This window comes from Octopus sinensis, linkage group LG13, assembly GCF_006345805.1.
Source record: "Octopus sinensis linkage group LG13, ASM634580v1, whole genome shotgun sequence".
NCBI classification, from domain to species: Eukaryota; Metazoa; Mollusca; class Cephalopoda; order Octopoda; family Octopodidae; genus Octopus; species Octopus sinensis.
In genome coordinates, this window is record NC_043009.1 from 61,729,351 (window position 1) to 61,745,763 (window position 16,413).

At 35.9% G+C, this 16,413-nt stretch overlaps 1 protein-coding gene across 8 annotated transcripts in view; it reads right to left on the bottom strand.

Annotated features, from left to right (window-relative positions):
- The window catches only part of LOC115218474 (CDK5 and ABL1 enzyme substrate 1-like), a 98,613-nt gene that overhangs the window by 45,693 nt on the left and 36,507 nt on the right, over positions 1–16,413 (bottom strand). For 4 of the 8 annotated variants that reach the window (XM_036508434.1, XM_036508436.1, XM_029788308.2 and 1 more), the window contains one exon: positions 4,127–4,159. The exons of the other annotated variants lie outside the window; for them this stretch is intronic. In XM_036508434.1, coding sequence (XP_036364327.1) covers positions 4,127–4,159 — 33 coding nt within the window. The remainder of the gene's footprint in view (positions 1–4,126; positions 4,160–16,413) is intronic. 8 annotated transcript variants of the gene reach the window in all.

Consider the following 16,413-nt stretch of genomic DNA (forward strand, 5'->3'; position numbering starts at 1 on the left):
TACTGGCAACTCAGGCAGTCACCCAGGGTACTATGTGTTAAGGGGCACCAAGGAGGGCATGACAAAGACAAGGAAATGGCCATGACCATCAGCTTGTACATGCCAAAGTTCAGCTTGCCTGGGGCCTCTGCAACCCTAGGGCTGGCCCTGTTTGTGAGTGGAATTTGGTAGATAAAAACATTATTTACTAGTTCAATATTTGTGCTTTGATGCTAGCACAAGCTGATGAAATATTTTACTGAGGCATTGTTTGGCATGCTCTTCCTGTTGCACATCCATACCTATTTTCCATGTAAGGGACACACACACACACACATTGCTTTGCAGGGATGATTGGCTTAATCTATTAACTTGGCTCTTGGGTGGCTTTAGTAAAATCTGCTGTGTTGTAAATGTTCAAACCAGGTCTTCACTTAGACCAGTGGTTCTCAACTGGGGTCCACATGGCCCTTGGGGTTCCATATAAGATTGTGAAGGCACGTGGCTTAGTGGTTAGGGTGCTGAACTCATGATCGTAAGATAGTGGTTTCGATTTCTGGACTGGGTTGTGTTCTTGAGCAAAACACTTCATTTCATGTGGCTCCAGTCCACTCAGCTGACAAAAATGAGTAATGCTGCGATGGACTGGCGTCCTGTCCAGATGGGCCATTTAAACACCATAGAAACCAGCCCTATGAGTCCATAAGACTCAAGAAGGAACTTACTTCTATATAAGATTCTGTTGTTCAAGTTTATGTGCAATAAATTAGTTAAACTTCTACAATACACAAAATAGTTTAATATTTTTTGTGTACAATTCTTCGTAATATTCAATTATAAAAATAACAATAGGAATTTTTTAAAACATTAAATGACTATGAGGGTCCACATGAGTGAAATAGGAATCTAAGGGATCCACAGGCAAAAAATGGTCGAGAACCACATAGTTAGAATATAACTTCCTCCCACCAGCCATCTTTAACCTGTAAACTGGGGACTACACATAAATCAGAAAGCAAGCAGTTATGGAGTTACATGGTTGATTTTATATGGCAATCAAATCTCCCCAAACTCACCACTGTCCCCTGAAAGTGATGTTGTCGTGAAGCCCTAAGTTTATTTGATTCAATGAGTTCTTTTTTAAAATATTCTACATCTAATTTCCTATGCCTGCATGAATTGAATAAATCTTCTCTCCTACAATGTCTCGCCTCTTGTAATCTTGCATCATCTTCTTCATGAGGTTCAACCTTGAGATCAACTTTTACCACATTTTCCTTTCACTTTCTGCTCTTTTTTTTCTGTTAGTTCCTTCTATTTAAGTTGTTTGGTATTTCTTTACCCAACCCTTATCCTCCATATGCATCATGTGTCCTTAATGCCTTACACTTCTTGCTGAAAACGAAACAGGATTCCTTAAATAATCAGTTATTATCATCATTATTTTTTCCTCAGTTCCTTTATACTTGTTATCATAAAGACTAACATTACACACCCAGTAATCACAATGGCTTGTTTCATCCTGGTAAACATAATTCCAAGAATATTGTGCACATCCTGGAGGAAATGGAAGTAAAACTGCAACAAACTCCTTTTGATGAACTGAACTCCTGATAAAAAATATCTGTATGAATCATAACCCTATTTAAGACATTTTTAAGCATTGACGTAACTCACTTCTTTGGGTGAATATGTCAATATTTATCTTCCTATTTAGAGATGATCTCATCATTGATATTTCACAATGTCCTTTTAGATTTTATCTGTTAGCTTAAAGTGTTAACCAATTTACAGTGCAAAGCTGACAAGGTAACAGCTGTCACTATAGATCACGTCCAGTACAGGGTAATGTGAAAGGGTTAACATTACTAGCAATGGGCTTTATATATTGAGGGGTTATGTACCTCCAATCTCAAACCGTTTTATATAACAACGTATCTTATTTTGGAGTTAAACCTTTTTTTTCCATTTCATTTATTTTTTGTTCATCAATGGTAAAACCCCCTTGTTTTGGCATCCGTGTCGGTGACACGTAAAAGCACCAACCAATCGTGGCCATTTGCCAGCCTCCTCTGGCCCCTGTGCCGGTGGCACGTAAAAAGCACCCACTACACTCACAGAGTGGTTGGCATTAGGAAAGGCATCCAGCTGTAGAAACACTGCCAAATCAGACTGGAGCCTGGTGCAGTCTCCTGGCTTCCCAGACCCCGGTCAAACTGTCCAACCTATGCTAGTATGGAAAACGGACATTAAACGATGATGATGATGATTTAGTTAACCATATCCTAGTTCATATGTATATTCAGACAGAGTCTATCTTAGACTGCATTACGTAAAGTATCCTTCTTTCTCTTTAAAGTCAGCAGACCAAGCTTCCTTATTGGATTGGAAGGAGTAGCAATTTTTCATAGAAGATATTACGTAGTGGCATCAGCTGCTATAAACTGGAAATAGCTGCTTGAAAGCATGAATGAACAATGTGTGCTCTATCAGGAACAGATAGTATAAAGTTTTGAGGACTTGCACATCCTGTCAATAAGCATTTATTTTAGTTGAGATACAAAGACTTTTTTGTACAGTGATGAAAGTATAGTCAGTTGTGAAATAAACTAAACTATTGAGTAATTTTAGGATGAGTACCAACACCAATTAAATATCTAATTTCATTTCTTTTGACTTTTTTTTTTGATTGATAACTCTTCTCTATCCAGAACTACCAAACTTTGCCTTGTTGTAGTATCTTCAGTTTCCTCCATCTTTAGTTTCTATTCTGTTGATTGCACTAACTCAATCTAAGAGGTTGCAGTGCTAAATAATAAACCACATGGACAAGAGTTCAAACCTTACTACAGTTGCTCTCAAGTTGAGGATGATATATTCTTCTTTGCCTCCATCTGCCTAATTGATAATAGATTCCATTCCTACTTTAAAAGCAGGACAAGAATCAAGCTGTTGCTGTTATTGTTTAGCCCCAGGACAGCTCTGATGGTCAAAGCTGTGGTCAAACTGATGGTCAAAGCTGTGCTCATCTGTGTTTTTCTTTCTTTCCTTTTTTTCTTATCTTTACATGTAGTATATCTATGACAATGTTACCTGAAGTAGCATTCCCTTTCTAAGCAGGTAGGATGTGATTTGAAGGCGATATGTCTGCTATTTCTAGCAGATCAAGCAACTACATAGAGGCTTCTTCATTGCCTAAAGGGGCACCAAGCTGTAAAAATAGCAGCATCAACTATGTAATAAAATATCCACCACCAAATATAAAACAGTTCACAAAGTAGAATAAAAGAAAAGAAACATATTCAAGAGAATGTTCTTTTGGAAGACAAAAGGACTAAAATTCTAATGGTAGATAAAAATCACTGTTTTAAAACTACAAAACTAAAAACAGTGACTAAAAACTAAGTTGTTTTTTTTTCTTTTAAGCAACATTAAAAGGGTAAAATTTAAAAATAGAAAATACAAAAACCAAAAACCAAAAAAAGAAAAAGAAAAGCAACTATTCTTGAGTAATAATTTTGGATGTAATATTGGGTATTTTGGTCTCAGCAAAATGCCAAAATCTCCAATATAACTCACAGCACATATTCCCTCAAGTCAAGTTTAGTTTAACATAGATTAAAGTAAGGTTAGCAGAGGCATTCACCTCATCTAAACTAACATGGCACATAAGAAATAAAATTTAATAATAATAATAAAAATGAAAATAATTAATTATTATTATAATTTTTCACAAATCTAATTTTTTTTTGTGGGAGTGGCTGCAGTGTAGTCAACTGAATTAACCGCAGTGTATAACTGGTACTTGGTAATTATGCTATGAACCCTCAAGGGTTGGAAGGTAAATAAAGTCATCCCCAATAGGATCTGAACTTAAAATTGAGGGGCGGGGAACGAAAGCATTTAGTCAGGTGCTGCCCTGTTTCAGCTGACTTGCCCACTGTTAAGACAGAGTAAGTATAATGTATCTTGGCCTAGGGTTGGTTAAAAAAAGCACAAAGAATATCACAAGTCTAGACTACTGATGGGACACCAAAAAAAAAAAAAACGTAATAATGATAATAATAGTAGTAGTGGTAATAATAACGATTACAACAACAAGTCATGCAAAAAAAAAAAAAAAAAGGTAATGAAATAAAATGGTAACCTGCGAAGAGGAGTAGAATCCGAGAGGACTGCTCTGAAAAAAACATAAATTGAGAAAAAAAGGGTTTAGCTTTTAGGGGTTACAATACTTTGGTGGGCTGCTGGGAGTGAAAGGATAAAGTTCAGGTAAAGAAGTCCAACTGAAAGTGAGAAAGAAAAGGTGTAGAACTATTATATATCATGTTCATATAACATGAAAGAAGCAGAGTAAGAATAAGGATCTCTGTAATAGATGTGAACTTGTGTGTTGAAACATATTTCGTTAAACTGTGGGAGGGTCATTACACCAATAATAAATATACACACACACTGGTTATATTGCACTTCTTTATTCTAATTTGTCCATTGGTTAACCATTTAACCAATTAATAAACAAAACCAAAGAAGTAAAATAGAACTAGTGCATGTGTTTGTTATTGGCAAAACAATGTTGAGTAATGTTACTGAAGATCCTTTGAAATAAAAATAGATAAATATAAAAACAATCTTTCTTTTACCAATAGGGATAGGCATCATTCAATATAAAAGGTCAACCAAAATTTTGGCAGAATTCAACCTCATTTTTGTGAACCACTGAAGATCTCAGCTTGCTAATTTTTAATTCCATTATCTCCATTTCCATTGTGAACTTGGTCAGACAAAACCATTTTTTTCACTTTCATCTAGTTTCAGCTCACCAGTTGTGGCCATGCTGGGGCACCGCCATTTGGTGTTGCTACATAATTTTACTTCACGAATGCTTTTCAGCTATTGACATTTGGTGCATGAGATTTTTTGATGCAGCCGCCCTCATCTGCACTTCCTGCCACGAAGTTGGTTCATCTGGGACACCTGACAGGAAGAGGTTCAGCTTTATTTTGAAGACACCTACATCCACCCCATATAAGTCTCTCAGGTCCTTTGGGAGATTATTGATGACATACTTACCTTAAATAGACATTCAACTGAAGGTATATTATTGTATGTTTTGTTGTATGACACATATTTTCAGAATGTAGTCAGTTATAGCAACGCCAGGATTTCACTGATACTTTGTGAAGCACCAGTGAAACAATGGACTCTAGGATGATGAGATGTAAATGTTGACTTTGATAGGATTTGAACTTGGGATGTAAAGCGACATAACTAAATATTCTAGTGCTCTACCAATTCTGTCATCCACCACAATAATAAGAATAAACATTCTCTGTATTACCACATGCCCATATATATTTGCAATACTTAAAAAAAACAAAAAAATTACTGGGGTTAATTATGTTGATCCCAGATCAAAATAAGATTCAGCAAGATTTGCAGGGTGGGTCAGCAAAAAAGACACCCACCTCAAATAATTTCGTATTTGGAAAGTAGACAGGAATTAGTCAGAGACAATAAAAATTATGTGAGGTTCATGCTTCCCTCAGGGGGAAGTCTGGTGAATAAGTTGAGTGAGTCAGCATAAAATAGAAATCAAAACTGGTTCCATGACACTGACTTTGTAAATAGAAGATCATCATCATCATCATCATCATTGTTTAACGTCCGCTTTCCATGCTAGCGTGGGTTGGACAATTTGATTGAGGACTGGTGAACCAGATGGCTGCACCAGGCTCCAATCTTGATCTGGCAGAGTTTCTACAGCTGGATGCCCTTCTTAATGCCAACCACTCTGAGACTGTAGTGGGTGCTTTTACGTGCCAGTTAGGCGGTACTGGCAACAGCCACAAAAAAATCGTGTTTTTTAACATTTTTTTTATTTAAAATATATATATATATACAATTTGGCAGTGCAAGACCAGACTGAAATATTGCTCCGAATCTTTGTTTTGATCCAGATCAGTTCTGGATACTAATAACCAAAATTGTACCTCCTTTAAGGCATTGCATATCCAGGACAAAACTATCCGAGGTGTTTATGTTTAATCCTTTACTTGTTCCAGTCATTAGACTGTGGCCATGCTGGGGCAATGAAGAATTTTTAGCTGAATGAACTGACCCCGGTACTTATTTTTTTGTTAAGCTTTGTACTTAGTCTATCAGTGTCTTTGGCCAAACTGCTAAGTTATGGGTACATAGACAACCCAACGCTGGTTGTCAAGTGGTGGTGGGCGACAAACACAAAGACACACACACACATGAGTGGATTCTTTCAGTTTCCCTCTACTAAAATCCAGTCACAAGGCTTTAGTCAGCCTGAGGCTGTAACAGAAAACACTTGCTTAAGGTGCCACACCATGGGACTGAACTTGGAACCATGTGGTTGGGAAGCAAACTTCTTACCCCACAGCCATGCCTAACAGATGATCAGATAACTTTGATGATCAGTGCTGTCAGTGTGTTATAGGTATGAACTGTGTAATTAATACCTGTGTTGTAGATCACCTTGTGAAGGGGTTAGTGGAGTCACACAACAAAAGTGAGGCTAATTACAAAGTAATCAGTGAACTTATTGGAAAATAAATGTTCCTTGATAACAAAAATCAATGTTGTGTGTGGTGGGTGTCATAATTGGATCAAGAGTTACTTCAACATCATCAGCCCTATCACCAAATACATCCTTCTAATGACTGACAAATACTTCCAGCCATCCACCTTTGCTCACTATTCTTGTTAGGGTTGTGGGGTTAGAATCCTTAGGCATCTTCTCCATACGGCCCGATTGGATGCAACTGTCATTACACTTTCTGGCTCGATTCTCAAGTGTGACCAATTGAGACTATGGGTGTTGTTCTTGGTTTATCCCTACATTTCCTGCCATTTGGCTTGGCTTGAAGAATCTGTCTTGCAATTGTTTCCTGAGGCATTCTGATCACATGTTTGCAGTAATGAAGCTGTCCCCTCTCACTGCAGAGAAGAAGCAGCACAAACTGGAGAGGCTCCCTGATTTCTGAGCAACATACCCTTTCAAGTAATGTTTCTTGAGAAATCCTTTGAAATAAAAAGAAATAGAATATAATAAAAAAAAAAAAAAACCTTTCTTTTACCAATAGGGAAACACATCATTGGACTATTTCTGAATTCCAATACAGAAGGTCAACCAAAATTTTGGCAGAATTCAACCTCATCTTTGTGAACCACTGAATACACCCCACCTTGCTAAGTTTCAATTCTCTTATCACCATTTCTATTGTGAAATTAGTCAGACAAAACCATATTTATTTACCTCAAATAGACATTATTTTACTGTAGACATGTTATTAACTGTTTTGTTGTATCTTGAGAGGGTCATTATGCCAATCATAAACACATGCATTGGTTCTATTTCACTTCTTTACTTTCATTTGTTAATTAGTTAAATGGTTGACCAACTGACAAATTGAAATAAAGAAGTGAAATAGAGCCAGTGTGTGTGTGTGTTTATTATTGGCATAATGACCCTCCTAAGGTACAACAAAATGTGTTTCAACGCACGAGTTCACATTAAAAATCTTGTAAACCAAATACGAAAATGAAATATTGTATATACTATTTCCTTAGAGTTAATCTTGTTGGAAAATAAGTTGAATAAGAATGGGAACCATGTCGATATTGAAACCAATAGTATTATATATACATACATACAAATATATATAATACTGTTGGATTTTATATATATCGTTATATATTCATCCATTATATAAAAATGGCTGAGAAAGCTTGCAAAAGGACAGTATATTCCACCTGGATTAATATTGGCTATCTTTGGCAGATATCTCTAAACATTTGATGAGAAGACAATCATGGAAGGATATTGACAATGAAAAGAAAGCCAATTACAAAAGATATTTTTGGTCAAATTACATGTATTTGTGTACATACATATACATATGTGTGTGCATATAGATATATATAGTTTTAATATAAATATAGTCTTCAATATTATTCTGCTACAATGCATGAGCGTAATGCTTTAAACAAATGCTTTCTTAATGATGGAACAAAATTAAAGACATCTTTTATGCACACAACATTTATATTATCCATGAGACAACTGACCGATAAAATAAGGAGCAAATTAGGAAACAACCTATTATATGCACGGCATTTATTCATAAGATGATTAATTGATAAACTATGGAATGACAATGACCACCTGTTATTGGCATAACATTTGTAGCATATAATATACTGGGTTAAAATCCCACTGGATATGAAGAAATAAAAAAATCCAGAGAAAAGAAAAAAGGCAGCAAGTTGCTGGCAGGATGTGAGCTACATATCTTCTGTGGGTAACAGTAGATGTGTGGTTCAATTCCCATGGACAGCTTTCCACTACTTGTCCATCTAAAGGGTTTTTAATTCACTGTACTATAAGCTATTATATAGCTGAATTTGCCTCAAGACGTATCATTAATAAAGACTTATTTACATATTGCTTGATGCTGCTACATTTGTGTTCTAAATGTAATAAAATATTCTGAGTGGTAAAATTAAAGCATTTAATTTAATGGAAGAAAGATGGGAGGCTGTTTTAGGGTAATTGGTATCATGTCAATCCAGTCATATAGCCAGAGTAGGGCAGCTGGCACCCTTTGAGGCTTGTACAGCAGACTCAAAGGTACTGCCCCCATAAAAGAATCATCTGGGGTAGATTGCACCCTCCCCATTGCCTCCACTCCCTGGCTATGCTACTGTGTCTGTCTGTGTTACAAAAGATGTGGGGTCTGAGGCTGGCAGGCAGCTTTCTCCATATTTTCCATCCAAGGAGCTTTTAACCACATGTATTATAAGCTATTATTTATAGCTACATTTATATTAACATATATTTTTGGATATATTAATTTGAAAGATATTTTCTGTATCTAAATATGTCAATACAACAGAAACAACTGTTGGCTTTGTATGGTGAATTCAACAATTAAAGATGTGTTTATATATATATAAATTAGAAAAAAACACCTTTTATCAATTCAACAATGAAAAACTAAATTATACATTTAGAAAAATTACATATAGAAAGAATTTTTCCCTGTAAGTTTGGAATAATATTCTCTCATATTATTATTATTATAATATATATATATATATAATGAAATGTTACAGTAAAATATGTAAAAATCTGTTAAAACATTACCAAAATAATCATGCTGTAGCAGAATAACATTGTAGATAATGTCTTTGAATTTGTTCCATAGTAAAGAATGCTTAAAGCTATTTTCTGTATACATTATTTTACAACACATTTTCAATAATTTTAATATCAATGAAAATGCAAAGAGAGGTGAACCAGTATTTCTTCATAGACAATTGTACAGAGTTCTTTCTAGAATACATTCAATTCTTGATGCAAATATAAAAATAAGACAACAATTCCCAAAGTAATAACGATAAAATATATAACAAATTAGAATTTTCAGAGATGCTCTCTCTTCACATTACAGCATCACAAAAATCAAAAACGGTTCAGAAAAAAACCTATTCTCAAATGAAATTATGTATTTCATGGCACCTTCATAAGGTTTCAAAAAATTTTATAGATTTCAAATAATTGTAGAATTTCCAAGAGTACTGCTAGTTTGTACAAGAAAAATATCCAACATTGTTTGAGGAATAAAGCATGCAGAGGAGCAAACATGGAGGCATAATCTATTGTAAATACATTTATGTTATTTGTAAGACTGATAGATTTTTTTAGAAATCACAGATCAGTTGAGCAGCTCACTGATAAAAAATATACATGTAGTACAGTATATTAATATTTGTTACAGTGTTACCAACATATTCAAAACTGTAGGTAGAACTTTAAATAGATTATGTCTTTGATTTTGTTCCATAGATAATATTTACTTCTTGACCTAAAGATATAAATAGCGGATAACATCTCAAGGACAAAGAAAGGAAAAGTGTACAAAAAAGAATATAGCTTTCAAAGATGTTCTCTCCTCAGACTGCACCTTCAGTAATAAATACATAAACTACATCATCTCAAGAATTATATGCTTCATAAAATAAACAATCTCAAAATAAATTATGTATTTCCTAATTCTCTTTCATAGGAGACAACAAATATAATACGCATTATATATATATATATATATATATATACACACATGATGACAAGCTTCATCAGCAAAGGCTGGATATGGGTTTCTGCATTTGAAAAGTTTTTTTGTTTAATAAGCAAAATCTTTTTATGGGTAACAAGCAGCTGTACATGCATGGAAGAAGCTTTTTGATCATGTCTGAAGTAAAAGCAAGGCTGATACAGCGTAGTACCATGAACAAAAACTTGAAATATGTGTGTGTGTGTGTGTATGGCCATGCAAGAGCCAAAAATGACCTTATGGAGGACAAGAAGGATACTGCGTTGATTGGAGAGGGAATCTGTGATGGATACATCAAACATCAATACTAGAAGGAAAATGTACACCAATAGGATTCCAATATCTAAAATTGAACTGCCAAAAAGGATGTGAGATCCTTCTTGTTTGGTAAAAACTAAAGATGTCCATAAGCAATTTCGAAAGTACTGAGTACCAGCTTCTCACCCTTTTGTGATGGGTTGCTTTTGATTGTTTCACTAAAGTTTTAACTTCTTTGAGTTATATTCTATTGTTTTTCCTGCACTGTTTTAGTACATAAACGTATATCTCAACATGACTTTCAAACCACTTTTATGATACAAGATGTATTCTATTATTATAATTATTATCATTATTATCTACTGAAAGTGGATTATACATTTTTATCACTTCATGGAACTGATAAACTTGTTGCTGATATTGCTCCTTTAAAGTATTGATTTCTCCTTAAAAGTGCTCTATCTTGTTACAAGTCCAGTGCACTGGCTAATTGTTCTGGTTCCTACTGAGGTGACATTTTACTAAAGTTTCAAAAATTCTTTTTCAGAAAACATCCAGTTTAACACAGCATCCTTTTTTTCTCTTTGTGGCATACAAGATGGCCATGAAAGAGCAAAGAATAACAAAATTGGATGGAAAATTCGTCAATTCCTCTTCAGTTAAACAACAGAGAGGAGAAGAAAAAACCATGGAAACCTGCCTGCTTCCACAGCAGTAATCTGTGACAATAGCAGCAACATGAAAATGGCTAAGCTTCCACTACTGTCATCAGTGACACCTGCTCTAGATATGCTGGAGAGAGTGTGGGCAATGATGACAATCAAGAGTTAAGGAGGCATTTTAGCATCATCAATAGATGAAACACTAAAACACTAACAATAGCAACAACAATACTTCCACTGTAAACAATACCAGCACCAAGAACATGCCAATGACACTTGAAAATCTCTCAAAAAGTGATCATTTGTGCATATAACAGGTTCTTGAAAAGAACACCCTAGGAAATTAAAAACCAAGTGCTGGAAGGAATATTGTGAGACTGAGGGGACACTGGAGGAGGAGAGGAGAAAGATGACTTGCATGTGTGTCTCCAAGAAACTTTGTAAAGGGCAGTATTTTATACTGGCATAAGGTAAAAGTACCTCAAAGAGGTACATGACATCATATGGACCATGAAAAAAGACACTACAATGTAGTGCAGTTCCCATGCCACAGAGAAGAGGAGATGAAGAAAATTTCCAGTCACATGTACAATGGATGAATTTCGTCTGTTCCCAATGTACCGAGGTGGATGAACATCCAGGATTACACAACTGGAAGTGTTACTAGAGCTGGTTCAGTTGGTGATGATGGTGGAGGAGCATGGAAGAGTGGCCCCTACCAGATCGACCTTTTAGGTGAATTGGTCAAGGGTCCTTAACCTCATTGGCTTCAAGAGTGGCATGGAGGACAGGGAACCCACCCAATTGTGAATACTATGGTAACTTCTTGAGGGCCTTCTGCCCTGAAGTGGAGAAAAATGTGTGATCCCTCCCCTCACTTTTGCAGCCAGCACCTGTAACACAAACACAGCAACCACAACAGTGGAAATAACATCAGCACAACCATTTCAAACAACAACAACCATCACCACAGCAACAACCTTTAGCTTCAGGCCATACCAATGTCACTTCAACCAAAAAGTCACTGAACAACACCCACCCAAAAATAGACAGAGAATACTGACAAAATATAAAGCAAAAACCATACAGAAGTATATATACATGTTGCTGTTCTTCTCCTTCTTTGACATTTGGTTAATAAACAAGGAGATGAGAAAGGGAGCATGGGAAAAAAATCACAGAGGAAGATGTAAAACAGCAACACTGGTACAATGATGAAGGCTTGAGATGTTGACCATCCACCACTACTACCACCACCACACTGCCAGAACAAAAACAGCAATAAAAACAAAACTCACAGTGCAACAACCACCACAGCAAAATCAACTGAAGAAACGACAATAGTGAAACCCAGAAAATGGAAAACTGGTAGAGTCAGAACATTGCATAGAATCCCTTGTGATATTTGTTCCAGCTCTCTACATTCTGAGTTCAAGTCCTGCTGAGGTCACTTTTGTATTTCATGGTTTTGGGGGGTCAGTAAAAATAATCACCAATTTAGGGCAATAGTTGGTGGGCCTGTTTGAGTGTTACGTGAGACACCTTGTAATATCTGTTCCGGCTCTTGCATATTGACAACAACACTCACGACAGCACTGGAGCCAAGCTGCATCGGCCCAAGTTGATGGCCTTTCCTTGGATAAACATTGATGTTGTGAAGTGGGGGAGACTTGCAATGCGTGGGCATTTTCCAGTATTCCTCAAATATAAAAAAAAGGTGCCCAAGTTTGCATGTACATGCATAGATGCATGGTCAATCCTGACCAATGAAGGTACTATGTAAACCCACAATCACATCAGCAAAAGTAACAACAGTCAAACAAATAGGCAAAACAACAACCATCACTGCAAAAATATCAAATGAAGCAATAAAACTGACAACTGCAGCAACATCCTCATCCAAACATATGAAAATCACTCTTCCTCAACTATACTGTTGTAAATAGGAACAACAAGTTTATGAAAAGCACAAGAAAGCAGAGAAGGAAGACTTTAAGGGAGTTCATCTCCCAAAAATGTTGGAATAGACTTTTGCTGTAAACATCATCAGAAGTCTATATGATACAGGAATTATCTGAGAGAGAGAGAGTGGACAAGACCTATTTGCATGAGCTTTTCAGAAACCATATTGCACCACTAACAGTATGCAATGAGCAGCTGGCAACATTGCAAATATAAGGCACCTAATCTTGGTCTGCACTCATGAGAAAAGACAATGCGCTGAAGGACATATCTTCCAAATGGTACCTCTGCAAATTATGCAGTCTCTGAGCGTGTGTGCACATTATTGATCGAGGCACTGAAAGATATACCCTAGACTAGGGGTTAGCAGCAAATAGACTTCTTCACTTGTGGAATCCATCTCATTCACAATTACATTTTATCTGGAACATATAGGTGTGATGGTCAGGCATACCAACAGAGCAATGTGGACATTTTCCACTTCTGCTCAAACTTTCAGGCACGGCTTCCTTTCATTTCATTTCTGAATCAGACGGCTACCCTTCTTGTGACCTCTTCTCAGTTTTTATCCACTTGGAAAGCTGTAGTAAACCAGCCCTTGAGCACCTTAGAAGAACCCATCTCCAATGTTCTTGCTAATCTAAGCACCAAACTGCACACCCATTGCCATATCCCAGTTAATGCATGTCCATGATATCACGAGGTACTTTTCGAGGATGGTGTGAACTACACTGATTTCCAATGAATACAATACCATCGTATCCACCCCTGCTATCAGCTACTCATTGAATCTCAAAGTGCGTCTATGATCATACCAATCTCTCACTAACACTAATAGGTGAGATGTTCTTAGGAAAGTTTCTAGATACTTGAAGAAGTCTGGCCATCTGACTTCTTCAGGAACTTGGAAAGGGCATAAATAGCCACTAACTTCAACTGCTACAAACATTTAAAATCCCTTTTTTACTATTTGGGTCTAGAAAGATCATCCTTAGCTGAAGATTTCCATCGTTATGGGACAACATTGCCATCCAATTTGATCTATAAACACAGGGTGTAAAGCTCATAGACATTTAGAAGGAATGAGAGGACTTATGGCTCAGAAACTCTGGTTTCACTTGTGGCTATAACATCAATATTTAATGACCTATGGTCACTCAGCAGGTGACCTGGTTTCCAAACAACCCATAGGTGACCCATGTTCACACATTCCACTCGCAATGTTGCTTTAGCAGAAGATGAGAGAAGTCCACTTACCTTATGGTTTGTGTTGGGGTGCATTGAGCATTTGAGGTTCATTAAAATATACCTCTAGCATTTTGAAGGTTGGGGTTCTTTTGAACATTGCTATATCCATTGCAAATTTTTCCTTCATAATTTCATATGCTCCTGATGGTGGGTTTTCATCAGAAGCATGTCCTTTGCAGTTTTTAAAAGGAATATTTCTATCCCATTCCCCCTGTTTCTACTTTTATTAAGTCTTCTATATAATATGAGCTCCATCAACACTTTGTTCGTACAAACAGAAATGAAGTTGAGGAGTGGTTGTTGTTTTTGATGGTGTGCTTTTGCTGTTCTTTTTTGTGTTGTTACCATCAGCAGGCAGATTTGTCATTTTCACACCCTTCTTTGTGAATTAAGGTCTGCCATCCTTTCAAGTGCTGGAGAATTTTCTCTACTTAGGGAAATTTTCTGATTCAACTTTGTCAGATGGGAGGTTTTGAAAAATGCAAAAAAAAAAAAAAAAAACCGAAAGCAATGGCATTTTTATGGGAATTTCATACTAATTTGTTGTTTGAGAAAGGATATTTCTCAGCCACAGCTGTGGGAGCCACAAAGGAGATTGTGTTTTCACCTGTTTGTTTTTGTTGATTTTGCTGTTGTTGCTGTGGAGTTGTTACCGATGTTGGTAGCAGCACCATTTTGTTTTGTAGCTGCTGCTTTACAATGGCAAAAAGGTTTAAGATGGTTAGCAGCATCACAATTAAAACACCCTGGCTTTCTGCCTGCTACAACTATTACCATCATGTTTTGTATACTTTCAACATGGAAAAGTTCTGGAAAATTTAAACTCCCCAGTTGAATTTCCAGGCATTTCTCATGGGAAGAAAACCAATTGTCTATTACTCCTCATGTTATTCTACCATCACCACTAAAATCCATTGCTCAAAGTTTGGTGCCACATTATTTGGTAGAACAATGACTTGTACAAGCAGGAATCGGATAAAATTCCTTAAAGATATGGGTTAGTAGAATACTTCTCTACTCCTTTCTTACTTTGGAACAAATCTTCCATGGAGCAATAATGTTTCCCTTTTCTGATTACCAAATGGCACTGGCAGACTTTTCAGGCACTTTTCTGCCTGCACAGAAGAAGAGTTTTGTATCATTCTTGCTTTGTTCCTTTTCGTTTATCAATACTCAAGTGACTGTATTGCTCAGGGAATGATTAAGTTCATCTTTTGGAAGCACTATAGCCAATTTAATCGATCTACATACTTGGCTAGTACTTTATTTTATCAACCTTCTCACAGAATGATGAAAGCTTCAAGTGGATACTGGTAGAATATGAACTCAGAACATAAAGAGAAGAGACTAAATACTGCAAAATATTTGGTCTGATGTTCTATTGATTCTGCTAGACAAAGTTATTTTCTGTTGGAAAAATAACAGTAAAATTGGGAATTTGAAGAAACTGATGATGGTCTACAAAGAGAAAAAATTTTTGATAGAAGAATTCATAAAAGAATTTGGTAAGCTCATTTTCTGCAGGAATGAAGATTCTAAGCTTTGCTCTCCATGAATTCAACATATCAAACCCTTCCACACCTCACAAAAAGACATTAAATAATTAACCGATTTATTGCCAGTAATTATTTTAAGATTGTATGAAATAGCTGATACTTTTAATGATGTCTATTAAAACTTCATCCTCAGGCAGGAGAAAATCTGCCTTCGCACAGAAGCTTCAGCTACAGTTAGTAAACGCCCGGAGAGAATTAACAGAATTTTATTTACCCAGAATCCAAATAGCTAATTTTCAGTGAGTAAGCGAATAATTGTGGCAAGAGATTTTCAAAATTAGTGAGGAAGAGGATAGTTGATAAAATTGCCAATTCAATATGTCACTGGGGGTTATTTAGAAATAAATAGAAAAAAGAAGGGCAAAGTCAACCTCAGCAGGATTTGAATTCAGAATATAAAGGGAGCAAATACAGCAAAATATTTTGTTTGTTATCTGATTAAAAATTTAATAATTAACTTTGAAAAATACACGAACAAATAAAAAAAACAAACATATATACACATACATATAAATGTATATATATATGTTCACATTGCAATTACACAATGTTGTAATGTCTAATATTACATATATCTCACATATATAATACCTGTAATAT